The sequence below is a fragment of the Trachurus japonicus genome, chromosome 8 (assembly GCF_045865225.1).
Source record: "Trachurus japonicus isolate A0001 chromosome 8, Traja_1.0".
In the NCBI taxonomy this organism is placed as follows: domain Eukaryota; kingdom Metazoa; phylum Chordata; class Actinopteri; order Carangiformes; family Carangidae; genus Trachurus; species Trachurus japonicus.
The window spans coordinates 21,170,496-21,197,290 of NC_140914.1; the positions used below are offsets into that span (position 1 = coordinate 21,170,496).

Genomic DNA, 26,795 nt, shown 5'->3' on the forward strand with positions numbered 1-26,795 from the left:
AATTTAGAGATTCTGTATCCAATCATCAAATACTCTGGGCTATGGGATGGAGGAGGGGGGGAGGAAAAAGACTTCCATGTGCACATTGTTATATATTTCTTCATCTTCTTCTGCAGAGGAACACTGTTACATCAGCCCAGAAAATGATCCCAATGTCAGATGATGCATCGTATCAATTTCAGATGGTCGCTCAGCTCATGCAGAGGGAAAAATAATTTAATCAAAACCTTCAATAAAACATAAGGAAAGCAATCATACTGTATGAAAAGCTCCATCTGCACACCATGAGGGAAATAACTAAAAAAAGAGGAAAGATGATTAAAATGTCTTTGTCTTAATTAGCCTCTATGGGATACTTTTTTATACGGTGAGCTGGTAACGGCCTGACATTTTCTCCGCTCCACCAGCCACTGAAATTCCAGTGACCCCAAAATGGCAGCTGTCCTCTGGTATGGAGAGGCTGGCTGTGGCCTGCTACACAAAGGGCAACTTAATTATGCTTTGTTTCATAGAAACGATGAAATACCTATACTATTCACGAGAGATAGGGGAAATACCAGACCTTTTGGTTACTTGAAGGATACTGTTGGGACTCAGCCCATTCAAATTGGAGGACCTGACCACATGGCCTCCTTTGTCTCCCAAACAAAGGAAACCCTCTGAACTCAGCCTCCCAGCGTCCTTCACCTCTTCACACCTAGGTGTGAAACCTCCACTACTGACCCACCATTGGTCAGGTATGGCCCCAGGACCGGTGAGGTCACAGGCCATATAAAAGGAGAAGTGTCCTTCTCTTCTCTCTCTCTTCGCCCTCTTCTCTTCCCCGCTCTTCAGCAGGAGCTGCCGCTCCTCTCAGCTCCTCACCTGGAGCTACTGCTACAGCTCTCCAATCTCCATGAGGCCTGCCTGCACAAGGCAGACGCCTCCACTGGTAGCGCCGCGAGTGCCTACCAACGGATTAAAGAAAAGGAACCAGCTAGCACGACGCAAGCTCTGCTAGTTGAGCTACGGAGCCACAAAACAAGGCAAGCAACCAAGGACTCTCCTCAACAGAACTCAAACTACACAGCCAGGGCGGCTGTAGTTCACTGGACAAAGACACAATCACTGGACTTGACAAACCGCAACAGGACCGGCAACCCTGCAACCGCAGGATCCCCACCAGCACCGGGATCTTCTCGCCTTCATGTGACTTGGTAACGTAACTGGGCCTAGTTAGATTACCTTGCACCTTGACTAAGCATAGAGTACTTCAACCATGCCAATGTATGTATTGATTGAAATCAGTTCAAATACTTGAGCTTTGTTGTTGTTGCTTTGTTGTTGTCAGCTATAGTCTCATATTTAGTTAACCTATGTTTAACATGCAACTTGAGCGTTGAACAAAGGACACACCTTTGTTCACCTCCCCCACATCACATGTGGTTGGCCTTAGAAGTCTCAGGACAAAAGGCCACCCTCCATCTTTTCCATTGTCTGAGGTCACACTTCACACCTCACAGACACATGGTCACCCACACTTAGTCACACTCTCACCAACACACACACACACACACACACACACACACACACACACGCACACACACACGTGTACATAGTGTATGTAACTTGTCTTAGTTTCATGTTTTGTTATTCCATTTTCTAGATGTGTCCAATAAACTTCCTTGAAACTTTACTTGTCTGTTAATGTTGTACAATAGTGAGTATGCCAACCTCTACGCAGTAGAACTTCTAAATCCTTCAACTTTGCAGCTATTGATAAGGTTAATTTGTTTATAATTATTAATTTAATCATTAAACAAGGTTCTATATTAATAGTTAGCACACCCTTATGAGACTGACTTTGGTACATTGGCTGTCTGGTGCCCCGAGGTGGATTTAATGAAATTAAATCCCATTAATAATTTTTATAGTAATTATTAATATTTTGGTATTGATATTTTACTAATTTGATAGCCAATAACCCTCTTAATAACACTTTTCTTATAAGTTGTGTTAGAGAACAACATAAATGGTGCTTCCGTTGTGAGGCATCTAAATAATCTTAATAAATTACCTATAAGTTGTGTTAGAGCACAACATTAAATGGTTTCCCCGTGCGAGACATAATTACACTTTCTCTTTAGTTGTGCTAGAGCACAACATAAATGGTGCCCCGTGTGAGGCTGTGTACTGTTGGCATTTATTCACATTTGTACAATATTAATTTTGAGCAAAATTTTGGACATTACTGAAAGTGAAATCCAAAACTGAACTAACAAAAAGTTCACATAAAACAGAGCTAGTCTGCTACACGAGTAGACGTCTGACTTTACATGCAGAACGTGAATTGTGCTGAATTTTGATTTATTCCTGAGTTTTGCGAAAACTCCATGAGAATTAAGCCCATTGTGCTGCATCAAGAATTTGCGACTGTTGCTAGTCTTTCCAGTTGAGTCTTCTCTGTAGGGACTTTAAGAATTCCTGTCCCGCATTTGAATACCATGTATTCAATGCTACTTTGTTCTGTCAAAATTGGTTGTTAAGCTAAGTGCTCCCCTTACCCTTAACTTTAAGACACAGCGTGCCGCCGGCCCTGTGTAACCTAGAGAGCGTGTACCGGTTGTCACTGCCATGCATTTCAACCTGATTAAGAATAGAGCTTGAAGATAGAGCCACAGTGTGCTGCCAGCCCTGTGAAGTTTTGTACCTCGCTGCCACTCCCAGCTTGAGTTACTGTAAGAAACCACTGGAGTAGTGCATAGCCAAAGCTACACTACTACAAGGTGTCTGCCAAGCAACACCACTGCAAACAATTTGCTTTGCTTTATAGGTTTCTCAGATTTGCTTAATCTCACCTCTCAGAGTAACAATGGAGAACCCCTCTGTAGAGCAGTTCATGTCTGCCCTGGCTCAGAGCCTAAACCCCGGCTACTCTGAACTCATCAACAAGTTGAATCTCAGTGAGTGTAGGAAAGAATTGGACTTGCTACTTAATGACAGATGGGATGCTCAGAGAGCATCCAAGGGCCCGTTGTTACGATGCATGCTTCTGATCTGCCACAGACAGGCCAGTCTTTCTGCTCAGACCAAAGCAACTCTGGAACAAGAGGTAGAGTCCCTAAGAGTGCAAAATGCTAGTCTACTTCAAGAAGTGAAGACAGCAAATCACAAAGCCTTACGTTACCTAGAAAGCTTGCACTCAGCAGAGTTAGATCTCTGCTCACAGAAGGAGGAGTTGTTTAAACTTAGGTCAGAACGGTTTGACTCTCCACAGTCTTTCAGACAAAGTGATTCAGGTTACTCTGATTCACACTCCTCCCTTGGAGGAAGGTTAACTCCTTCCCCATGCAGATGGGGACATTTCCCACCTGACCTGAAGTCCTTGGGAACTAAGTCAGCTCCCCAACCTCCACTAAGGTGCAGAGGTAACAGCCACCTGGCTTCCCATCTTCCTCACGTAGATAGTGAGGAGACATGTAGCGTATCATCTAGTGTATATACTGCACCTCATTCTCAGCCAGTTAACTATGCTTTCACCCGTGCTCAGCCCTCCAAAGGGGGGACTAGAGCATTTCAGGACTGTTCATCCTCTTCCCTGCAACACCAGGAGAGGGATGACAGGGGTTCAGTCCCTGTCTTCCCACCTGTAAGACCCAGAGCACAGGCGGTAGATGTCCAGGATAGCTTAGTCTCGCCTTCATCTGACAGGACCACCCAGTATCCCCGCCTTGAAGTGCTTGAGTTCCTAGCTAAGGACTTACAATTCTTTGATCCTGACAATGGTAATCATAACATTGATGATTACCTCAGTGAACTAGACCACAGCCTAGTTGACTTACCAAGCGCTACCCACAGGGAGAAAGTCAAACTTGTGTGGAAAACCAGCTCAAAAGCTGTTCACAAGTTCATGCAGTCACTTCCTCCCAGAGTCAGAGACAACTACCATGATCTTTGTCAAGCACTGTTAGATGAGTTTTCTTCCCCTGTTGATGAGGTCTCAGGAATAGTTGCAGCTTCTCAAATTAAACACTCCCGTCTTGAGCACCCCAGAAACTTTTACAAACGTTTCAGACATGCATATTTTCAAGGAAAGAATGCACCAGGCTTGGAGGAAAGCCCCCTTTTTAAGTCTATGTTTGTGAAAAATCTTCACCCCTCAATATACATGCAGGTTGCACTCATGACAAGGAAGGGTGAGCTCTCAATGCATGAAGTTCGGAAGATGACATATGTGACCTGGGAAACTCTAGTCTCTTTCAAGACACAGGGGAAAACAACTGAGCCCAGCAGCTCAAACATGCAGGTGTCACACAGACCTGCAAGCTCAAGACGTCTCCCTCGCAACACGCCAAAGGGGGGTGACAGTCGGCCACGTCCAGACACCGAGTGCAACCGCCGTGTCCACCATCTGCATAGAGATAGGCATTCACACGGTAGAAGCTGTAGGAAGCCTTATGCTCAAATTGTGGCCCAAAACTATGAGCAATCAGATGATAGCCCCATCATCTCTGACCACAGTGTAAAACATGGTCAGCACCTTTCAGATAGTGACAGTGCTTCTGAATGCCTCTCTGTCTCCAGCTACCAGGAGCGTTACAGCCCTGAGCCAGGTGTGAGGAAACACCAAAGACACAAAAGCTCCAGAGCTTCCTCCTCACACCACAGACAGTCAAACAAGTACTAGTGCAGGATTCCTTGATTTTCTTACAGTTAGAGCTCAGCATGGTTTTGTTAGCAACAGCAGCAAATTCTGATTTGATTCAGCCATCACTGTGATTTCTGCAAGTAATCTTGGATCGACTCCTCTGCAGTATCTTATTAATGACATTGTATTTACACCTATCATGACATGTCATTCACCTTTCTCACCATAGCATCACTAACACCCACATTCCATCATTTACACTGATGAATAACTAGAAGATGTTATTTGTTGTGTGTTATGTTTCATTCTGTATGTAAGTGGATTTTGTTCTGTAGTCTGTCTATGCTTAGTCAAGATAGATAGAAACCAAATGCCCAGTTGGTTTGTGAACTGCCCAGATATCATTTTGAATGGACTAATGACTATGGTGCTCACAGGATCACACATCACGTGGGATCCTGAGACCAAAGGGGGGATGTTGGGACTCAGCCCATTCAAATTGGAGGACCTGACCACATGGCCTCCTTTGTCTCCCAAACAAAGGAAACCCTCTGAACTCAGCCTCCCAGCGTCCTTCACCTCTTCACACCTAGGTGTGAAACCTCCACTACTGACCCACCATTGGTCAGGTATGGCCCCAGGACCGGTGAGGTCACAGGCCATATAAAAGGAGAAGTGTCCTTCTCTTCTCTCTCTCTTCGCCCTCTTCTCTTCCCCGCTCTTCAGCAGGAGCTGCCGCTCCTCTCAGCTCCTCACCTGGAGCTACTGCTACAGCTCTCCAATCTCCATGAGGCCTGCCTGCACAAGGCAGACGCCTCCACTGGTAGCGCCGCGAGTGCCTACCAACGGATTAAAGAAAAGGAACCAGCTAGCACGACGCAAGCTCTGCTAGTTGAGCTACGGAGCCACAAAACAAGGCAAGCAACCAAGGACTCTCCTCAACAGAACTCAAACTACACAGCCAGGGCGGCTGTAGTTCACTGGACAAAGACACAATCACTGGACTTGACAAACCGCAACAGGACCGGCAACCCTGCAACCGCAGGATCCCCACCAGCACCGGGATCTTCTCGCCTTCATGTGACTTGGTAACGTAACTGGGCCTAGTTAGATTACCTTGCACCTTGACTAAGCATAGAGTACTTCAACCATGCCAATGTATGTATTGATTGAAATCAGTTCAAATACTTGAGCTTTGTTGTTGTTGCTTTGTTGTTGTCAGCTATAGTCTCATATTTAGTTAACCTATGTTTAACATGCAACTTGAGCGTTGAACAAAGGACACACCTTTGTTCACCTCCCCCACATCACATGTGGTTGGCCTTAGAAGTCTCAGGACAAAAGGCCACCCTCCATCTTTTCCATTGTCTGAGGTCACACTTCACACCTCACAGACACATGGTCACCCACACTTAGTCACACTCTCACCAACACACACACACACACACACACACACACACACACACACACACACACACACACGTGTACATAGTGTATGTAACTTGTCTTAGTTTCATGTTTTGTTATTCCATTTTCTAGATGTGTCCAATAAACTTCCTTGAAACTTTACTTGTCTGTTAATGTTGTACAATAGTGAGTATGCCAACCTCTACGCAGTAGAACTTCTAAATCCTTCAACTTTGCAGCTATTGATAAGGTTAATTTGTTTATAATTATTAATTTAATCATTAAACAAGGTTCTATATTAATAGTTAGCACACCCTTATGAGACTGACTTTGGTACATTGGCTGTCTGGTGCCCCGAGGTGGATTTAATGAAATTAAATCCCATTAATAATTTTTATAGTAATTATTAATATTTTGGTATTGATATTTTACTAATTTGATAGCCAATAACCCTCTTAATAACACTTTTCTTATAAGTTGTGTTAGAGAACAACATAAATGGTGCTTCCGTTGTGAGGCATCTAAATAATCTTAATAAATTACCTATAAGTTGTGTTAGAGCACAACATTAAATGGTTTCCCCGTGCGAGACATAATTACACTTTCTCTTTAGTTGTGCTAGAGCACAACAATACTGTAAATAATTTTACACTTCAGCTGCTCGGCTGATTGGCTAACAGAGACAGGTTGAGGGTTTAATTTCACCATCATGACGAGTTAACTTTTTCGGTTACAGTGCAGTCTAAGCCCTGTCGATATCCTGCTGCTCTATTTTAAACCTGATCAGAGAGATCCACATTTTTTTCCCATTGTATTCATCTTCATCTTAAACATGAAAAACTGTCAGAATCGACTACAAATCTGTGAGCCAACGAGCACTGGATTGAAACTTGACACAAAGGAACATAAAATATTTACAAACCCTGTCTTCTATAAACCTTTTCTTCAAATCAAGAAAATGTGTCAATCAACAAAACACAGCCACAAAAAATCTAACTCAAAGAAACGGCCAAAATGAGGTTGCTGCAGTTTAAAGGATTGTAACCATAGGTTTTGTTATTTTACTCCACGTATACTTCAATTATGTTTTGTTACCATATTTGCCCTACAGCGTCTCATGATATAATCATGCGAGACAAATTTCCACTCTGATAGACTAAAAAGGGTCTGTCTGCTACGGACACATTCCAGTCGATACCCAAAAAGAACAACGCTCTTTGGTATAGAAACTGTAAAATAATATGAAACAGAATTAAAACCTTAAAGGCATTGGATGCTTTTCCCCTCCTGATGGGCCTCACCGCACCACAGCAGAGGGTGGGAAAGAGGGAGAGAAAGTGAGTGGAGGCAAGATGCCAACATGTGAAATTACAACTATTGATCACTGTTGCTGGAGAATGCATTTCCACTGTGTTTGAATGCATTATTAAGCAGGTACCACTCACCACAACAGGTGGACAGCGGCCCGGGGCACAGCTTGAACAGAACCAAGGCAATACTGAGTGCAGGGTTGTGATAAGAGCTACCAGCAGTTATTTGTATGAGAGCAGTATCTCCAGTGCCACAGACTGTTGTGCAGCCATTCCTCGCACAATGACTTGAACAACAAATAATCATTTCATCCAAACCCCATTATTATTTCATACACACCACAGCTAACAACATTATAAATTCAACAGCTGTTACCTTGTTTTGGTTTGGTTTGGTTTGGTTTTGGGTTTTTGTTTTTTTTTAATCACAGCATAACACAATATGCTTACAGGCCGAACTTGTGGCATCCAGAGGAAACGTTAATTTAAAAGACTGGAAAGGTTACAAAACAAAAGTGTCGACTTGAGGGCTGTATATGCCCGTAGGAGGAGATGAGGGAGGGAGGGGAGGAGCGGAGGGAAAGAGAGGAATGGAGGGAGCAGTAGAGGTGACGGGAAGAGCTACAGTTTGTTTCTGTGGTGCACAAAGGAGTGAAGGTTTTTCTACTTTAAGCATATAGCTCTGAGACGTGTTTGTGTGGGAAGCACTGAATAATGAATTCTTAATGAGAGCTAGACTTTGGACATCGTGCAATGCTCCATTGGCCCCAAAGGGTAGAATACGTCCACTGTACATACAGTGGAGTAAACTCAGACCAAACAAGAATGAAAAATGTTTAAACCATAGTTCAGTGGTTTGTCTGTTCTGCTTATTATTGGCTACAACATTTGAGCAAAAGTTATTTTGACAAACTACTTTTCTGGAAGATAATATGCACATAATGAACGGTCTTTGAAAATAATTAGAAAGTACTGCTGCCTATTATACATAACCAGTACAATATTGAGCTTCCAGATGGGGAGAAAAGGTTGTTTACTCAGATTTGTTGCTCTGTGTTAAAGTGGTTTGACAGTGCAGAAAGTGCACGGCATCATGTTCCATAACATCTATTAAAGTTTGTTTGCTTTTTTCTTCTTCATCTCCTTATATTTTATGCAAGGGCTATACAGCTAAAAGCATTACTCTGTTTTCTACATTTGCTCCTTGCGTTCCTGTGAAAACTTCTGTCGGATTTTCATAGAAAAAATAAGGTCCAATTGATCTCAGCTTGGCCTCTAACAAAGGATATGGCTTATTGCTGGTGACCCTTGAACCTGTATTTTTCTGCAATACTTCAATCACGATTGCTAAAACCCTTGCAAGATAAGCAGCCATCCATGCAGCTGTTACACAAACCATGGACAGTTACATCATCAAAATCCACTTTTTCTTATGATTTCCATGCCTCACTTTGAGCAATTGTTTTCTCACACCTTTGGGCTTCAGTTTTGTTTATCACAATATTAAAAAAAACAGTCTATCAATTTTGGATTAGGAGCATAGACTAAAAATCACTAAAGCCCTCTCCCTCTTGGACGTTGTTGCATCACTTTAACAATAATCCACACTAACGGTTCAGGGGGCAATAAGTAAACAAAGCATAAATCCTCACGCACTTTAAGATTGCTACGTCACGTTGAATTATTGACTCAAAATCAAAAAGCTGTTACGTGGTGATTAAACACAAGAGACACAACTCGAAGGTGAATGACGTAAGTGTTGTAACTGGAAATATTTGAGAGTGTGATTCTGTTTAAGAGTAAAACGCACCATTTAGTTGTTTATAATGATTACCAACTGACTGCAGGATATATTTACAGTATTGCATCATGATGTTCTTGGTACAGTGAGGCCCAGTGAGGCCCTCCTTCCCATAAAACCATTTCATCCTTTATATCCTTAACATGTGGCCTGCAGAGGTCACCTGCAGCTAGAAGGGACCAGGTATCATGATCGATCTAACCTCCTTTACTTCATATCTTTGCAGACTTTTGCCTCTCATGTTGTGTACTTCATCTTTCCAAAGAAATCAATTTTAATCTGGGAGCAATGTGTTTTCATGACTTATTCAAAATGTTTTCATTTTATTTTCAACATTGACTGAATAAATAAGAGCCGAGTGGGCAACACAAACTAGAGAAAAAAATTAAAAAGTTGTCCTTCCTGAATTATAGATAAGTTAAATTGCTTTTAGGGACAAAATATCATTTAAGTATAAGTGAATTATTGAGATGATTGTAACAGTTATGTGGAGACCACCAAGAGGGGCCCTGTGGGAACAAGGTGTGTCCATGTGAATGTGAATGTGTGTGTTTGGGGGCGTGTGATAGGTACGAACCAGGTGAGTCTGACTTGGAAAATAATCTATGCTGCTTAAAATGAAGTCGAACTGAGTTGAACAGCGATAAAAGTATAACAACAACAACAACAACAACAGAGAAGTAAGCAGCGCCTCCAGTCGCTGCTCTGTGATACTGTGACGTGGTCAGAGCTGTCCTTGGTGCTGAATCAGCCGGGACCACAAACTGCTGCAACTTCTGATCTGCATCCACCAACTCTGTGTGTGTGTGTGTGTGCGTATGTGTGAGAGAGAGAGTGAGTTCTCAATGTGCGCAAAACAAAACAAACACAGCTCGCTCTCTTGGCACCCCGCCACGCAAGCAAACCCCTCTTCGTCGCCTACAAATCCGCGTTTTCCAGATGAATAATAAAGAGCGAGAAATGACAAATAGTCGAAGTGATGAAAGATTTAACGTGTGTGAAGCCTGAAAGCAAAAATGGGTTTCGGCTCTTGAATGTGACGCTGCTTCTGGAGCAGATTAAAACAGGGACAGAGCGATTCCCTCCCCTCCCGTAGTGATGCAGTGAACCTGCTCTGCGCAGAACCGGGCTGGCTCTATATAAACGGCTGCGCTTCCACGGACTGCGAGTAAAAACAAGGGGGAACGAGGGCGCGAAGTCACTGCGGCTCACTCAGCCACGCACACACAGGAAAAAAAAACAAAAAACAAGCCAGCACAGACGCCAAGATGCGGGCCACGAGGAGAGCGATCTGCTGGAGACTTTTTCTATGTTCCTGTCTGTTTTTGGAGAGTTCTTCCCAAGACTTTGGCGGACAGACGCAGTTCATCTGCACGTCCGTACCCAAGGATATGGACATATGCGCAGCCACCTTGCAGAACAGCGTGCCAGGAGAGGACCTGAAGACCACGGTGATGCAGCTGCGGGAGACGGTTTTGCAGCAGAAAGAGACCATCATGAACCAAAAGGAGACCATCAGAGAACTCACCTCAAAGTTGGCGCGGTGCGAGAGCCAGAGCGGCGCCGAGCCCGGAGACGCGCGGGCCGGGGGCAGGAAGAAAGAAGCTGGGACCAAAAACACAATGGGGGATGTATCGAGGGGCCCCGCGGACACTTTGACGCAACTATCACAGACTTTACAGTCACTGAAGCAGAGACTAGAGAATCTGGAGGTAGGCTGCTGCTGCTGCTGTTCTGCTGAGGACATTTTCAACACTTTGGTGACCGTGCGCAAAGCTCAGTCCACCGACATGCAAAATACACTTTTGTTAAGTCGTGTACCTTTTAGTGAGAACATCTTAGGTAACTGTGGCAGAGGAAAAACGAAATATGCTAATTAAGTTTTATATCCAGTTGCAATAATTCTCCAAATAAAAGTTCTATGTTTCCAGAATAAACCTAGACCCACTCTAAATTATTATTATTGTTATACACACTGAGCTAAATTGTTTTATTTCCTCCCTTGGCAGCAATTCAGCAGAAGTAACAACTCGGTGCAGGCGAACAGCCTCAAAGACCTGCTCCAAAGTAAAATCGACGACTTGGAGAAGCAGGTGTTGTCCCGGGTGAACAGCATCGAGGAAGGAAAGCCCGGACTGAGGAATGAGACAGAGCAGCGTGGGAGAGTGGAATCCACCCTCACATCTCTACACCAGAGGATCACCGACCTGGAGAAAGGTGGGTGTGCAAAGATTATGGGCTTCCGAGCGAAGAGAGTAAAGGAGATCCGTGGGGAAAGAGGGAGGGTGTGTGTGTGTGTGTGTGTGTGTGTGTGTGTGTGTGTGTGTGCTGCTTTAAGTGTGTATAGCGATGGAGGGGAGGCTGAGGAGCGATTTCTATCAGCACGGCGGTGATCCAGAGGAGATATCAGATCGCCAGAGTGCAGCAAACGATTGGATATGAGGGTTGGAAAATGAAAAAAGAATCAGTGTTTGCATATCCAATTTGGCACAACGGGATTTGATGACCTCGGCTGTCGATTTAATGTTTACTTATCCGCGCAGAACTGAGCCGCACATGCTGCTTTCCTGCTCTAATTCATGCACACTAAACCGTTTCAAACGTGCAATTGAACGACCCGTCCTTCCGGTTGAGCCGCGAGCCATTTGAGAACTTCAAACCGCGGTGCGCTCTCGCTCTGGGACAGCTGAGCTCTGACGCCACGGAGCACACGGCGAGTGCGGTAGTATAAAAAAAATAAAAATAAAAAAACAAAAAAAGGTCTATAGATAGGGAAGAAAATCAGAGATGAAGGTTAATAACGTCACGGTTATTCCTGTGGTGGGTTTATCAAAGGAGATTAAAGCAAATCTGGAGCGTCACGGTCGTGGATTTGTTGTGTAACGTATAATTCCTATGTAAATCCCAATGATGTGTGCATGGAAGAGCATATTTATGTTTAATAAGATGAAAAACAAACAAAAAAAGTCTCCAAAAATCAAGTGGTGTGTGTGTTTCCCCCCCTCCCCACAGGTCAAAGAGAAAACAGGCCCCTGGATAAATTCCAGCTCACCTTCCCTCTGAGAACCAACTACATGTACGCTAAAGTCAAGAAGAGTTTGCCGGAGATGTACGCCCTCACCGTGTGCATGTGGCTCAAATCCAACGCGTCCCCCGGAGTGGGCACACCTTTCTCATACGCAGTTCCTGGTCAAGCCAACGAGCTGGTCCTCATAGAGTGGGGAAACAACCCGATGGAGATTCTGATAAATGACAAGGTAGGTCTGAAGGAACCGCCTGGATATGTGGCCATGTATTGATATCAAAGTGTTATCTGAAAGCAAATATTCACATCGAGCCTCTGCCTTTTAAAAACCCATTCAAAAGGTTGCAAAGCTGCCATTTCTGATTAATGACGGGAAGTGGCATCACATCTGTGTGACCTGGACAACTCGGGATGGTGTTTGGGAAGCTTTCCAAGATGGTGTCAAGAGAGGGAGTGGAGAGAATCTGGCTCCATATCACCCTATCAAACCACAGGGCCTGCTGATCCTGGGTCAAGAGCAGGTAATCACAGCAGCACACATCTGTCTCAGAAGAAGAAATGAACCTTCAAAGTGTATTTCTCTCACTTTCATCTATGATAAAACAGGATATTAGGGCTGGAGCTGGCAATAACATTATGTCACTTCGTAAAATTTATAAGAGCTTTATATCATGATACAGAAAAACCAGCTGACAAGCTAGAGTCGTTTTACATTTTAATATAGCATTAAAATATCTGAATTCAATTTTCTAATCTACCCTTTGCTGGAATTCACATTATGGATTTAATAGAGTGATTAGATCTTTAACTGCGACTAATCAAGAATCCCAGAAGATAAGATGAATATTCCTAAATCACTTTAATCATTCCAAAAAAGATTCCAGATAATCCAAGTGGCAATTCTGTTCTTTGCATGAAGCAGCCCGAAGGGGAAAAAAAGATGTCATCCTTGATTAAATCCATTTGTCTTTACCACAGGACACACTCGGAGGAGGGTTTGACGCCACACAAGCTTTTGTCGGGGACCTGGCGAATTTTCACATCTGGGATCGGAAACTATCTGTCGGAGAGATTTATAATCTGGCAACTTGCAGCAGCAAAGCGCAAGTGGGCAACGTTTTTGCATGGATGGAGACGAGCCTTGACATTTACGGAGGTGCCTCGAAGTGGACATTTGAAGCTTGTCGCCAGCTCAACTGAACTCGCAGGGAAGAGGAGATCAATGCGGTCGTTGAAGCCACTGTTGTCACAGCATCGGTAAACTATAAAGATCAGGAGGCGAGGCGTTTCAGTAAATAGCATCTGGAGTCGTTTTAGATATTTGAAAACATAATTTGTGGACACCTCGATAGATTTTTACCAGATTCTCATGAGGGACAGCTCGGTGGAAGGGGACACTTCTGTGGCCGTCCTGTGGCGCTCCAGTGCACGTCAGGCCTACTTGTGGTTTCATTTGAAAAAGCATCTGATGCCACTCCCGGAGAGCACAGGAGGTTCTCGGAGAGCAAAACCGACGGGCCAAGCATCAAAAGTAAAGTAGGAGGTCATGTAGTTTTTAGTGAACAGATGTCACACTATAACAAAATGACTGACTTCTTCAAACGTCTTTTCTGTCTCGACTGCCAGGGATTTTCACTGTGAAAAAGGACAAGGGGGACTAATTTAAAAAAGGAACGTGCTCTTCGAGAGGTTATGGAAAAGACGGCATTGTTTCTCTCTCACTCTTCTTTCTCTACCACCACCTGCTTGACGTGATTTTGTGTAAAGAATGACGTATTTATTGCCAACATTTGAGCCTGAGTGCCTTGGGCTGTTGAAAAAAATCTCAGCACATTCATTATGATTTGCAGAGTGTTTGTGTTTATTTTCTGTAAATTTCTTTCAGAAGAGGTGTTTCCTGTTAACACTTTGAATGAGGTTGGTTGGGTTGGATCGTTCAGCGTGAAATGCAATTCATTGATGGCAATGGCGCATTTTGCAGATGTTTGTACGTCAATGGGAATGTTCTCTGTACAGTAACAGCATGTCTTAACTTCTGTAAATGCTGCGTCAGCATCTATGATCTTTGCTTTTACCTTCCTACTTTTAGGTTGAGATTTTATACTGTATTGTTATATGCTTAAAGCATGGCAACACCAACAGATGAAAAAAGAAAGTTCTAGTTTTTGTAATAAATTGTGATACTTGAATCATAAACAAGTGTAAACTTACATTCATTCATTGCCATGAGAAAGGAATTTCCAAGAGATCTGAAATTTTGCACACTCATCATGATATGGATCTGATGAAATATGATTATATAACACGTATAACTACGATTTTACTTTAGAGATCACACCACCCAAAACTTTTACTTACTTAACATGAATTATATGAAATTGTGTACAATAAGCCAAGAGTGCAACCAAATTTCAGCAACATGTTTTGTTTAGGTTTTTGAACTGTTTGTCCAGAGAACATAGTGAAACCTAAAGCTCTTCAGTCTACGATAACATAAGACTCAAAATGTAGAAGCTTGGAACTGCAGATCTTTGGCTTGAAAAGTGGTCTGTTCAATGGCCTCTACAGGAGTCAATATAGTTGTAGGCATGGTGTAACTATCATCTGGCTGATACAAAGCTACAAAATTACTGCAGTCCACAAAAACCAAAGCACTCTTTCTGGTGAGACTACGCGTGTCTACCAACAGTACAATGGGATTTTCAAACCAACCTGTCACTGTTGTCAGAAAAGAGACCAAAGAGCATGACTCAGGAAGCAGATGTGAAAGTAAAAGAGGATAAACAAGGATACAAAGATTCAAGCAGACAACATAAGAAGAGTCAGGCGGAGGGAAGCATCCCAAAAAAAAACATGATCAGGATCAAAACAGGCAGGCAGAGAACAGAGCACTGGAAAGCTTAGGCACATGGGACAAAGGCAATCTGGGGAAGGCAGAGAGGAAGGAAATTGGTATATATCCTAGTGAGCTGATGAAAGAATGGGGAACAGGTGAGTGGGGATGGCTAGCAGGTTGGAGTCGCTGGATCTGTGATGGCAACAGAATTAAAACATGCATGCAAAAACAACGGGACTGAACAAATGCAAGGTTTAATGACCTCAAACAAAATACCACAAAAAGGCAAAAAGGTGTCTTCATCACTTTGAAGTGATGAGCTCTGTGATCCAAAAACTGAGCAGTAACCCTGAGACGGGATATGAAGAAACCTGATTCAGATGTGTAAAGGAGTACAAAACATATCTACAGTAAATTTCACAAAATCTAGTTTAACATTATTAAGGCCAGTAGATAGCATAATGCGTTGTTGGGTGGTTTTGTTTTCCACAAGTCTTCACCATAGACAGTACATTCAGAAAGTGATCAACTCCATTTTCAACCTTTTTTTTGTTGTTGCTATGGCCTCAGGTCAAAATAAAGAAATAATTTCCCTCTCATTAGTCTACATTCAATACCTTGTAATGGCAAAGCGAAACCAGAATTTTAGAAATTTGTGCAAAGGAAAAACTGAGATATCATAAATAATTGAACCTTTTGCTACTTGTAATTTACTGTAGCTCAAGTTCTTCCCATTTCTTTTCTGTGAGTGTCTCCCATTTCCAAACAGGATATCTGAAGCTCAGCCAGAGGGACCATCAGGTTCTTGATCACCTCTCTTATCAAGATCATTTCTGCTGGATACTGAGTATAGATGAGCTGCCAGCTCTAGATAGAGTCCTAGTTGTTCCATATTTCTTGCATAATAATTATGGAGGCCACTGTGCTCTTGGGAACCTTCAATGCAGCAGAAGAATCCTTTGAATGCTTCCTCAGATCTGAGCCTCAACACACTACACACTATATCCGAGCTCTGCAGGCGGCTACTTCCTCCTCACAATTTGGACTGTGTTCTAGTATGCATCGTCAGCTGTGAAACCTTTATTGGTGCCTTTCAACCAACTTTACCCCAGGTGGATGAATATGGAGCCATGGAAACATCTCAAAGATTATCAAGAAAAATGGGTCACAAGCTAAATTTCAAGTCTCATAGTAAAGGTTTGGAATACAGTACTCATTTCAAGAAGATAGCATCAGCATGATGATTGGGTAAAAATAATTTAGTTTTCTCTTTCCGTTAATAGGGTATGTTTTTCTGTCTTACCATAAGGCTGCATTTAATAACAACCATTAAACAATGGCAAACAAAAAAACCTTGTTAACCAATAAAGGTGGGTAAATTCAAGAAAACTTCTGCAGGTGTCAACTAAAGACAACAGCAGCTCCACCAGAGAGAAACCACGTCTGCTAAGGAGCCAAGAAATATCAATACCTAGACTTTAATTACACACACTGTATTGTAAACACAGCTGTCAAACAAAAGGTTGCCACTGAGGTCATACGTCTCAATCCATACAGTTTCTCAGCCAATGAATCACGGCTGACACTCCTTGCTGAGGATGCAGGGTCTGAAGGTCCTCCCTACTGTTGTTAGTGAGGTTGTGTTTGGACCCACCACAGTTGGGTCATGTGTCCCACAAATTGGTTTCCATTCTTTCCCTTTGAGAGAGAAGGGTGTCTCTTCACGTCAATATTCTTTCCCCAAGACGCTGGACTAACTACAGCTCGTAGCATTCACACAGCCATTACAGACAGCTACTGTGACACATCTGGGGTTGCATTTCAGTGCAAATCCTTTTCTGTGGAGAACCAAAAAGTCACTCAGAAACACACGGCACGGCACATACACACAGACATGTATAGGCAGGCACACACATACACAGTATAATTTCCTCCTGAGTGGCCACCAGAGGCTTCGTTAGAAATCGACTTCCACATCCTCATCCACATCCATCCGACCCCATTGACCTACAGACCGCATTTGTCCGAATCTGGTCTTTTTTTTTCTTGACCTAAATCTTGGCCCAGATCTTGTCAGGTATATTTTTGGCACAGCCAGATAATAGCCAGCCTGTTGACCTCTCCCCAGGTTTCCTGAGCCATAATTGGTTTGTGTCTGTATGCACTCTGATTCAGATTGGCCAAGAGGAAAGGTCTAATATGAGGTAAAAAAAATGTTTCCATTACATCTGGCTGCCCTTATTTCACTCTGCCTGTGTAGCAAAATTAATCACATCTGACTTAATTATACAAAAGGAAAGTGTGTGTGTATGTTACTGTCGTTGAAAAAAGGAAGTTTTTCTCCACACTGTCGCTAAGTGCTTGCTCTTTGTGGGAACTTTCACATTGTTAAGAGTCTTGAAATGATGTACGTTATGATTTGGAGCTACACAAATAAAAAACATATTGAATTGAAATTAAATGAAGGCAACAAAGACAGAAATGAGCTATTTTATATGAGATATGAGAATTTTCTATTTTGATGCAGAGACAAAGTGGATTATGAAGCCTTGACCTCATTCAGAAGACAATGTATTAACTGCATGTCATGGGAGCAAGTATTCATTAAATGTTTTGGGGCTGGGTTCAACATTTCTGGATAACAAGTCAAAGTCAGTCCCATTTTTGAGGTGGATTGTATCCAACTATTGTTTTACATTTTTGCTTTCACAAACACAAATCAGTAATCATTTCTGTTCACATACAGAAAAAATAAATTAGCATTAGCAAGGTCATCATGAGATCCCAGTCCTGCACAAGGTGACTAAGAGTCTAGTCAGGTAAGCACCTCTTGGGTCTTCAGCAAGTATGAAATTTCACCAACTGAATTTAATTTGCTATAAGCACACTAACATCTGCTTAATAGAATAAATCAATCCAACAGTTATAGAGGTACTTCACTAGTCAGCTTCATGGTAGAACTATTTGAAAAGTCAGGGAAAAAGTATACAATATTTCATTCTTGATCTACAAAAACCTTTGGAATAAAAAACACACGGTTTTACACATGAAGCAGCTTTGTTTACCCCTCCTCGGGACACAACTGCATGTGTGACAAAAGTAGTGTTAAGACTTATAAGTTACTCCAGAGGGAATTGAGCCAAATCTAATAAACTGCGTCAAATGATATCACTTTAAGCAGCACGGTTGGTTTCCGACGGCTACAAGTATAAAGCTGGAAAACATCTGGGGGTGTGAGTTTGGAAGGAAGTGAGATTCCCAGATCTCTGTAGCCCACTCCTCATCGCTGCTTGAAGCCAGTAGCCCGAGGCTACATTAGTCACTACCAGCAAAACACACCCATTTCCTGACAATATCTGTGGCTCTGTTTCTTTGATTTTTTTATTTTTTTTTTTACATCCATCGTGACTCTCTCAATGTCATAGGAATGTAATGCTAAATGTGTGAGCTGCTCTTGTGAGAAATAACTAGCAGCAAGTTTAGTCCAAGTTTAGAGCTCCTTAACAGCTCTGAATATTTAAAGGCCTCTCACAGAGCAGGAGGAAAACAGCCCATAAGTCACCCAGAGACCCTGCAACGTGTATTCAAAAGCCATTGTAGCAATGGGACTGAGGGAAAAATATCCCCTACCCAAAGTTTGCTTTATAAGGCAAACACATGAAATGTCTCATCAAGAAGGTGATGAAAAATTCATGATGAGTGAACGGAAAAACAAACGAAAACTCTACGTGGGCGTGAGAGAAATCTAGCTGTCCCACTGATGCTGACTAAGAACTGTTTTTTGCTGGGAATAAAATATAATATTGGTGGCACTGGCAATCTGTTGATAAATGTTGTTCAGAGAAATGCATTTTTAATGGCAAAGAGATTATCTGCACAAACAAGAAAACTGGGGGCTTGAGCACATCATTTGGGTAAACCATACCCTTTTATTAGATCATATGCAGCTCGCTGCAAAAATGCTGAGGCTGTTTTTTATTTTTAACAATTGATGGTTCAGAGAGCACAGTGAGGGGAATAAGACGTATAAGATGCTGGCTTGAATACAATCCATCATATAGGTCTTCTGATCCGCCTTTCACCTCAGAGGTGTTATGAGTAATATCTTAATGCTCCACCTAAATCTCACACCAAAGATTTGACCTGCTGTACAGCTGCCAGAGGTGGACAAAGTACACAGCTGAAGTAGGCTACTCAACTTGAAGTAGATACTTTTCATCAAATACACTCCAGCACAAATGAGAGTTGTTCACTTTTTTTTTAGTACTTGCTTTTAAAGATACTTAAGTTCTCAAAAGTATTTTTTCCCTGTCAGCACATTGTTGTGTTGTTCCACATTTACAAATCCTAATGCCTAATGACTCTGAAACAACTGACTGAAAAAAAAAAAACCTATAAACACAAAGCTGGTAGGCTATATGAACATTTGAATCAACAAAATGACAGCCCACTACAATTTGTTTATGTGGAACTAAACATTTTAAAACTCAATATGCTATCCAAATTCGGGCAGCAAGTTTCAGTAGCTACTGATGACATTTGAAATAAAAGTAATCTGTGTTTAAATGTTAACTGTTCAGACTTGGAGAATCTTCTGCCTCATATTTATCTAGTAGCTGCTGTACGACCACTGCCAAGCTCAAACTGAGCTGTTCAAACATGCAGCAGCACATGACTGACAGTGTAGCAGTTGGCTGTGTATGGTCCATCACACTTTAAGAAAATAAAATGAATTCCTGAGACTAACAGTTCTGCTTCAAAGTAAAAAAGTACTAGTCTTTTTAAATGTAGTGGTATAAAAGTCATGTGTTCACAATGGAAGTAATACTCAAGTTATGTACAGAGATACTTGAAGATCTAAGTATAGTGCTTGAGGAAACTGGTACTACAGTGGTGGTTTGGCAGGGAGATGAGAGGAGTTTGGTTGGTATGATGAAATAGAATATACATGAGACACACATGCATCCACACTTGTCCTTAAATCTCAGAGCTACTTCTGCTGCTGTCAGTGTGATGCTCAACTCTCCATGCCAAAAACTGAATAATTGATTTCCCCCTGACATGGGAAATCCCCTTCCAGAGTGTCGCCCAACAAGGCTCAATACAAGTATATGGTATGTTTAAAGAAGAAATCCTTCAATGAGGGAAATGTCATGACAAAAATTATACATTTTCTTTAATGCTTCCTTGAAGTGTTTGCCAGATGAGTAGGTATCTAATTACATCTCAGGGGGAGGGATTATTTCGGACTGATTAAAGTGTAAAAGCTTTAGCCACTCAATTCTGAATCTTCAGTGTACACTGGGATGTGTACTGAGCAGCATTGTCAGTTTGACAGACAGCCTTGTGTCTGATGCAAATTCAGTGTTATGAATTCCACAGGTGCTGAGGTGGCTCTTAAGATGTTTTATGACACGTCATCACAACTGCAAAGAAGGTGTTTTTGTATGATACTCAGTCTAAACACATTTTGTTTATATTTTTCATAATTTCAACGCACCCAACAAGCTGTGGACATTACATTACTGTTTGTCCTCTTGAAGCCTGTGTGACGAAATATTCAAGGCCAGATTATTAACTGGTTGGTGTCTTGAATGTGTTACAAATCTTTGCAGTCATTATAAACTAATTGAAGTGTCATCACAAGTGTGAGCTTGTAATCAAGCCAACTAAAACCAAAGTCAAAAAGAAATGATATCAAAAGTCAGAACCTGAGGGAGACTCAAATGGCCCACTAAAATATAAATAAATAAAAGAAGGAAGTCGAGGTTACAATCAAACTGAGGGTGGGGGTGGTTATCTCTTTGGCATTTTCACTTTGTCTATAAGAGCAGAAGTATTCATAAAAGGCAACGTCCTGACAGTGCTGTTGGAAAATGTCATTTCAAACGGCCACATTATGAGACTGAGAGGGTGATGAGTCGGCTGTCATAGAAAGAGGTGAGACACGACGATACCCTTCAAGTAAGAGGTGAACATTTTCAGACAGTCTCTCCTGGAAGACGTCCACAGTCTGACATCAGACAGGTGTGGGAGCGAAGGCTTTTTAAAAGCTATTTGTCCATCCAACAAGCACATCTGTTGAAGCACACTGGCCTCTTAAAGCTGTTTTGTATCAATATTTTGTGCTGGAGTTCATGGTTCAGTGAAACCGACAGAACTACTACAGCACATCAAAGAGCAGAAACTCAATCCCCCCCCCCCCTCACTCCTCAGCTGAACGTTGAGACAGCTCCAGTGAAAATTGCAAATACGACCACTGATGAGACACGGCCTCAGCAGCAGAGGAGAACATGTGAAGAAAAAAACACCCTTGTTGTGGAAACAGCTCTCACTCACATTATACAAGGAGCAGGTGGCCTGGGTAACAACCTCGGAGGCTGATGCTTTTGCAGCGCCCCAACAAACATAAGCCTTCTCCAAATCCACATGTAGACTTGATGAGCAATCTCTTATGCCTCCTTCAGTTTCCTTCCAAGAGTAAAGAGCTCGTCCACTGTTCCCTGACCAGCGCCGACACCACATCCAGCACCCTGGTGTAAGAAGCCACATAATAAGAGTAAACAACCTGGCCCGCCATCTTTTAAAAAAGTGCCAACCACCAAACTTCTGTGCATGTCCCTGGCCGGCATTTATCACAAAACCCAAGACACCACAGCACCGCAAGTGCTTATTACAATTCAAAGGTAAAACTTTGAGAGTTTGAACTTGTGTGGTCAGTACATCTCCTCCGAGCACAGTTTCTCTTGTCTAAGGGATGGCAGAGCAGATTAATGGCGCAACACTTCCTGGCGGCCTTCCTTCCTTTGGCTCGGCGCCCCCCCTCTGCAGCTCATCGCTCGTTGCTTTTCCTTTTTTTTCCTGTCCAATAACAAGTGTTAAATTAAGATTATGGCTGAAACGTATTCATTAGTACTCATGGGAGGTGTTGACTTGCCCAGCACTGATAACAAGACATACAGAGACTTGATTTCAATGTATTTGTATTGATAATGTATTGTTAAATCTATGCATTTTACACTGGATTTCCTTTAGGATATCCTATCTATAGATGCAGTCGCTCCTCTTAAAAGAAAAAAATTAAACAATGCAATGATAGATACAATGTACACATGATTTAAAACTGCTGCTCTTTCATTAAATGCTGTCATTTTAATTGATTTAATTGGCGTCACAAGAACTCTGGTTTTTATCATTGTGAATTGGTGGATTTCCTGCCTTGTTTGTCCCCTTTGTTACATGTACGCAGGCCGTATTGTGTAGAAATATCGGATCCTGCCAACAACATCCCCTGACTGTAATTACCAATATTCTGACATCAATAATATTTACCATAAATCCGAGATGACATAAATGCTGCGTAATTCTGTCCTCTGTTCATCATCTATCTCCCTCTATCCCTCTCTTTCCTTCTTTAAAGAGCCCCCCTCTCTGCTTCTCCCTCTCACACTCTCCCTTTTGGCAGCCTGCCACGGCTGAGCTTTATCCACAGGCATCTTGTGACAGAAGCCGGCACAACAGGAAGATTTTTCATGAAGATGCCACAATCCCTGCACCCTCTGGGAGCGATGCCAGGGGCTGCTTTCCATAATCAGGTCAATCACAAACAGCTACTGCAGAGCCGTCCGTCCCTTACCTACACGCCGCACAGGTAGAGCAGCGCGCGTTGGTCGTCTCTGTGTGTGTGTGTGTGTGTGTGTGTGTGTGTGTGTGTGTGTGTGTGAGCGAGTGATCGCGAAAGCGTAGCAGCAGTGCTGAGGCAAGCAGGGGTGAAGGCAGCACAGGTGTCCTCGCCTAACCTGACAGAGCAGGTGCACCATGAGGCAGCAAAGTTCTACTGTACCTAAAGAAGATGGAAGTCAACAGTTGCTTGTACATAGCTCAGATATTTGCCAAGAAAAGTAAAGTTATGCAAGTAGCATTGGAGGACACAGTACAGTCTGTCTGCAGAGTTGATAATAATGTGAGATTAGGTTGGCAATCCTACATTTGGAATCAGCTGACATGCTTGACAAAAGTTGTAGCGCTCCTCAGCTGTGTAAACTGTGTTTGTGAATGGTTTTGTTTAACTGTATTTGCGGGGCCTAAAAACAAAGAGCCTGCTTTACTTTTGACTGAATTGTGACTGTTTGAGGTTTAAGACTTAGTTTTTAGGGTTAGAAATATCTAAAGTAAAGAACTTGGGAGTGCATTATTTCAGTGACAAGTCCCAATAAAGATATGTGTTCATGGACCAGAGTGTGTGTTTCCGTCACAGGCTACTTTTGGTGCCAGGACCAGTTAACTGCTGACGACTTGTTCAACTGGGAAAGAAGTCCTCAGTAGGGAAAGGATGAATTTTTGTTGGGGTGTTTACGAAGGCGTGAATAAAAGAAGTCGATAGAGAACAAATAAAACTTCTGTCAAGGTAGCCTGACTTTAGTCTACACTTACAGTAATAGCTGCAGTATTCAAAGCATAAAATGTCACAGTCCATTTTTCCCTGCAAAACAACTGAAGGTCATGTATTTCTGGTATGTACAATAAAAGCAAGTGCATAACCTCTTTTGTCTTCCATGTTTGAAAGCACAGTGATGGCAAGGTGCATTTACAAAGAGAAGCACTGTGGAGAGGGCTGCTACAGAATGAACATGTCAAGGTTTAATACGTGGCTGCAAACTTCTCACTTAAAAAATGTTTTTGAAAAGGTCTTTCGCATGGAAACAGAAAGGCAAGAACAAGTGAATAGATAAAGGAATCTAATTAATAAGGATTTAAAATAGAGCTCTTTTGTGACTGTTGAATTGGTCCTATAGCTGAACCTTCAGAAAAAAACAACTCATCAAGTCCTGCATATTCTGAGAATGATTAGGCCTTGCTTTAAAAGATGTTTATATATTGAATCAGTAACAGAAAGAGAAAAAGGGAAAGGAAAGGAGGGAAAGAAGGAAGGTGAAGGGTTCAGGGTAGGTAAGTATGAAGATAATAACATGTTGAGATTTTAAAAAGACCTGGAATAGGTCGGGATGGAGTGTGCCAGTAATCTGAAAGAAGAAGAAAACAGGTGGCAAAAGAAAGGGAGCCAGAGAAAATGAAAGGAGGGAGAAGAACAGCAGCAGAGGACTGTTAACTTAATGGGAGAGTTTTACACAAAAGTTACTTCTGCAGATGTTGGCCGTGCTCAGTCTGAAAGAAGAAAAGGCTAAAATCGACAAGAGCATTAAAAAAACCAAATGAGGAACTGTGGATCAGAGCTTCACTAAAGAGACGATGGAAGGAGAGAGCTCAAGAGCATCACTGCTGCAAGCCTGCTCCTCATCCTGACACAATGCAAGTGTGCACTGTCTCAAGGATATTACAGAGGGTGACATGACCAGGTTATTAAGAACCTAGGTACAGACTTTGGGAGTCTGTCGGCAGGATGTCAACAATAGCCAAGGTCAAAGGGACTTGTCTATTTGTCAAGACAGGAAGAAGCATCGAAAACACCTGATGGAGTCCATCAGGTCTGTTGTAACCTGACAAATGGAGAGAATATTAAAGCTGACCTTAGTGGGATGTGACCAGTTTCCCAGAGGATGATGTTGCTCCACCAGACACAGTGATGTGGGTGACCACAAAGACTTTTGTTTTGGGTGAAATAACAAATTACAATACAAATACACGGTTGCCCATAAAGTTGAAATGATTTTGCTTTCAGACACATTCCTCTTTTTAATCCTATTATAATGGTTAATTGAGGTTTAATTTTCACATTGATATGTTTGGAAGAGATATATCAATAAAGTTTTAGGAAGATATACACTTTATCAAGAATAAAAAAAATATATATATATATATTTTATTTCAACTTTATGGGCAACCGTGTACAATAACAAGGCAGAAAAATGACTGTGGAGGGTGGGGCTCTTACAGAGAAAGAAATGACTTCAATTCCTCCTTAATGGGTAATGATAATTTTGACAAAAGTGGAACACAACTCAAATACAAAGTAGCTGTCCAGTGGTAGTGTGGACAATTTTCAAAATGATAATTACCACAGTACAGACTGTCATAAAACTGTGATCTACATGGTGTAGTTAATTGAGTTGAATTGAGTTTTGTATGTTGTTATAGCCCCAAACCCTTTGATGAATCATCAGATTGATTAATGCAAATGGTGTTGCTTTTTAATTGCTTTTAAGTTGGGTAACTTTTCCACTAGTTTCTGCTGGTACATGGTTTGGGTTGCACTCTTGCACACTTTTTTTATGAATAGGAGTCCCTCTGTCCCTATATTACAGGCAATCCTGAACTTGAACACCATTTTATTCTGCTATATTGAGTGATTACTCTCATTTAATATAGAAAAAGAAGTGTTGAAGGACGCACTCTATAAGACTATGGCGGTTCTGTGTTCTGTCACTGTGCAGTTACAAAGCTTTCAAGCTCAAACAGTGCTGACCTGGCAACAACTATAAATTGCCCGCAAGACAAACACAGTAAGGTGATGTTCACGTACTGTAACAGTGGCCACTGAATCAACCATTGTGGTTGTAGCGCTTGAACCTGCATTGTCCCTGCAACCTGCACTGTCATCATCAGTCTGAATTTGGACCTGTTGTTTGCTCCTCCTCCTCTCGCTCTGTCCTCAACCTGTTTTTTTTTTTTTTTTTTAAATAATCAGCTATAGATCACTTCATCTTGAAACCGCAGACAGGAAGAGACAGTCTGAGCTAGTGAGGTAGAAAAAAGTGCTACTTTAAGAACAATTAACACAGTACCTGTCCCAGAGGAGCAACAAAACAGCACATCATCATGCACTGGCATGAATACAACTGCTCACAAAACATTGCCGTCCCACTCTGGAGCCTTGTTAAGAGGGGGAAACATCAGATTGCAACCATATTGCAGACAGCCTTTATTATTAGGGTGCATAAACAAACAGGCCATTTCCAGGTGATGCAGTGTTTATAGCTTATTTACAAGTCCAGATTCTGCAACAAAACCACAATGGTTTTTGCATTTTTACACTAGTAGACTGATGCGCTGCGCTCTGCACAAACACAGTTCATATGAAAAGGGGAAACACTCGCCTGCCAACGCGCGCTTGTTTCACTGTCCAGTTCCAAGCTGCACCCCTACATCTTTTTCTCGTAAAAAAGTCTAAGGCGACACATAAAATGAGATATTATTGCTTTTGAAAATTCATTTTTTGTGTCCAGAATGTGAATATCATACGGTGATTTCAGCAACAAATCTCTGATATGCAGGGTGTCACAAACCACAATTAAGTGTTTCTGCCTGAAACATTTGAGAGAGAGCGTGCATGTTAAGTCATGTCAGTTTGTAGAGCACAGACAACAAGCTGTAACACACAGAAATATTTTACAGCTGTTTTACCCATACAGTAACTAGACCTGATGAGGGGGTTGTCAGCCGTTTCTGACTCTCTTTGTGAACACAGACTACGCTTGCAGTAATTGCTGGTTGATTCAAGACTCAATCCGCCTTTTTTCAAAACCTCCCAACAGACGTTACAGGATCATTTCATCATTTCAACCCATGGAAAATCCAACAATTAGCCACCTTTCTCTTTTTGGAATGCAGAAATACTAGAATGGAGAGGAAGGGGGCGGGGGGCTGTGGCTTTATTGTAAAATCTATTAGCAAATCTTTGTCTGCCGTGGTATGGCATGTAAATTAAAATGCCTTCTAAATGACATTGGTTTTCTATCCAGTGAAAGTAATACAATCAATGAGGTATGAACAGCATCACATCAAGAGGCTTAGAGATAATGTCACTGTATTATTTTTTATCACTAACATCC

At 42.0% G+C, this 26,795-nt stretch overlaps 1 protein-coding gene across 1 annotated transcript; it reads left to right on the forward strand.

The window, feature by feature from the left end:
• The first annotated feature begins 10,302 nt into the window (after nt 1-10,302).
• On the forward strand, nt 10,303-14,366 carry nptx1l (neuronal pentraxin 1 like). Its single transcript, XM_085784626.1, has 5 exons — nt 10,303-10,857; nt 11,155-11,362; nt 12,158-12,402; nt 12,512-12,691; nt 13,149-14,366. Exons 1-5 carry the CDS (start codon nt 10,414-10,416, stop codon nt 13,368-13,370), a joined length of 1,299 nt encoding a protein of 432 aa, XP_085640752.1. The 5' UTR covers nt 10,303-10,413; the 3' UTR covers nt 13,371-14,366.
• The last annotated feature ends 12,429 nt before the right edge of the window (nt 14,367-26,795 follow it).

Excerpts from the sequence above, each read along its gene's own strand:
- nptx1l (XM_085784626.1), top strand. The coding sequence starts at position 10,414 with ATGCGGGCCACGAGGAGAGCGATCTGCTGGAGACTTTTTCTATGTTCC. Across the intron at positions 10,858-11,154 it reads AGAGACTAGAGAATCTGGAG|CAATTCAGCAGAAGTAACAA; the intron begins GTAGGCTGCTGC and ends CTCCCTTGGCAG. Across the intron at positions 11,363-12,157 it reads GATCACCGACCTGGAGAAAG|GTCAAAGAGAAAACAGGCCC; the intron begins GTGGGTGTGCAA and ends CCCTCCCCACAG.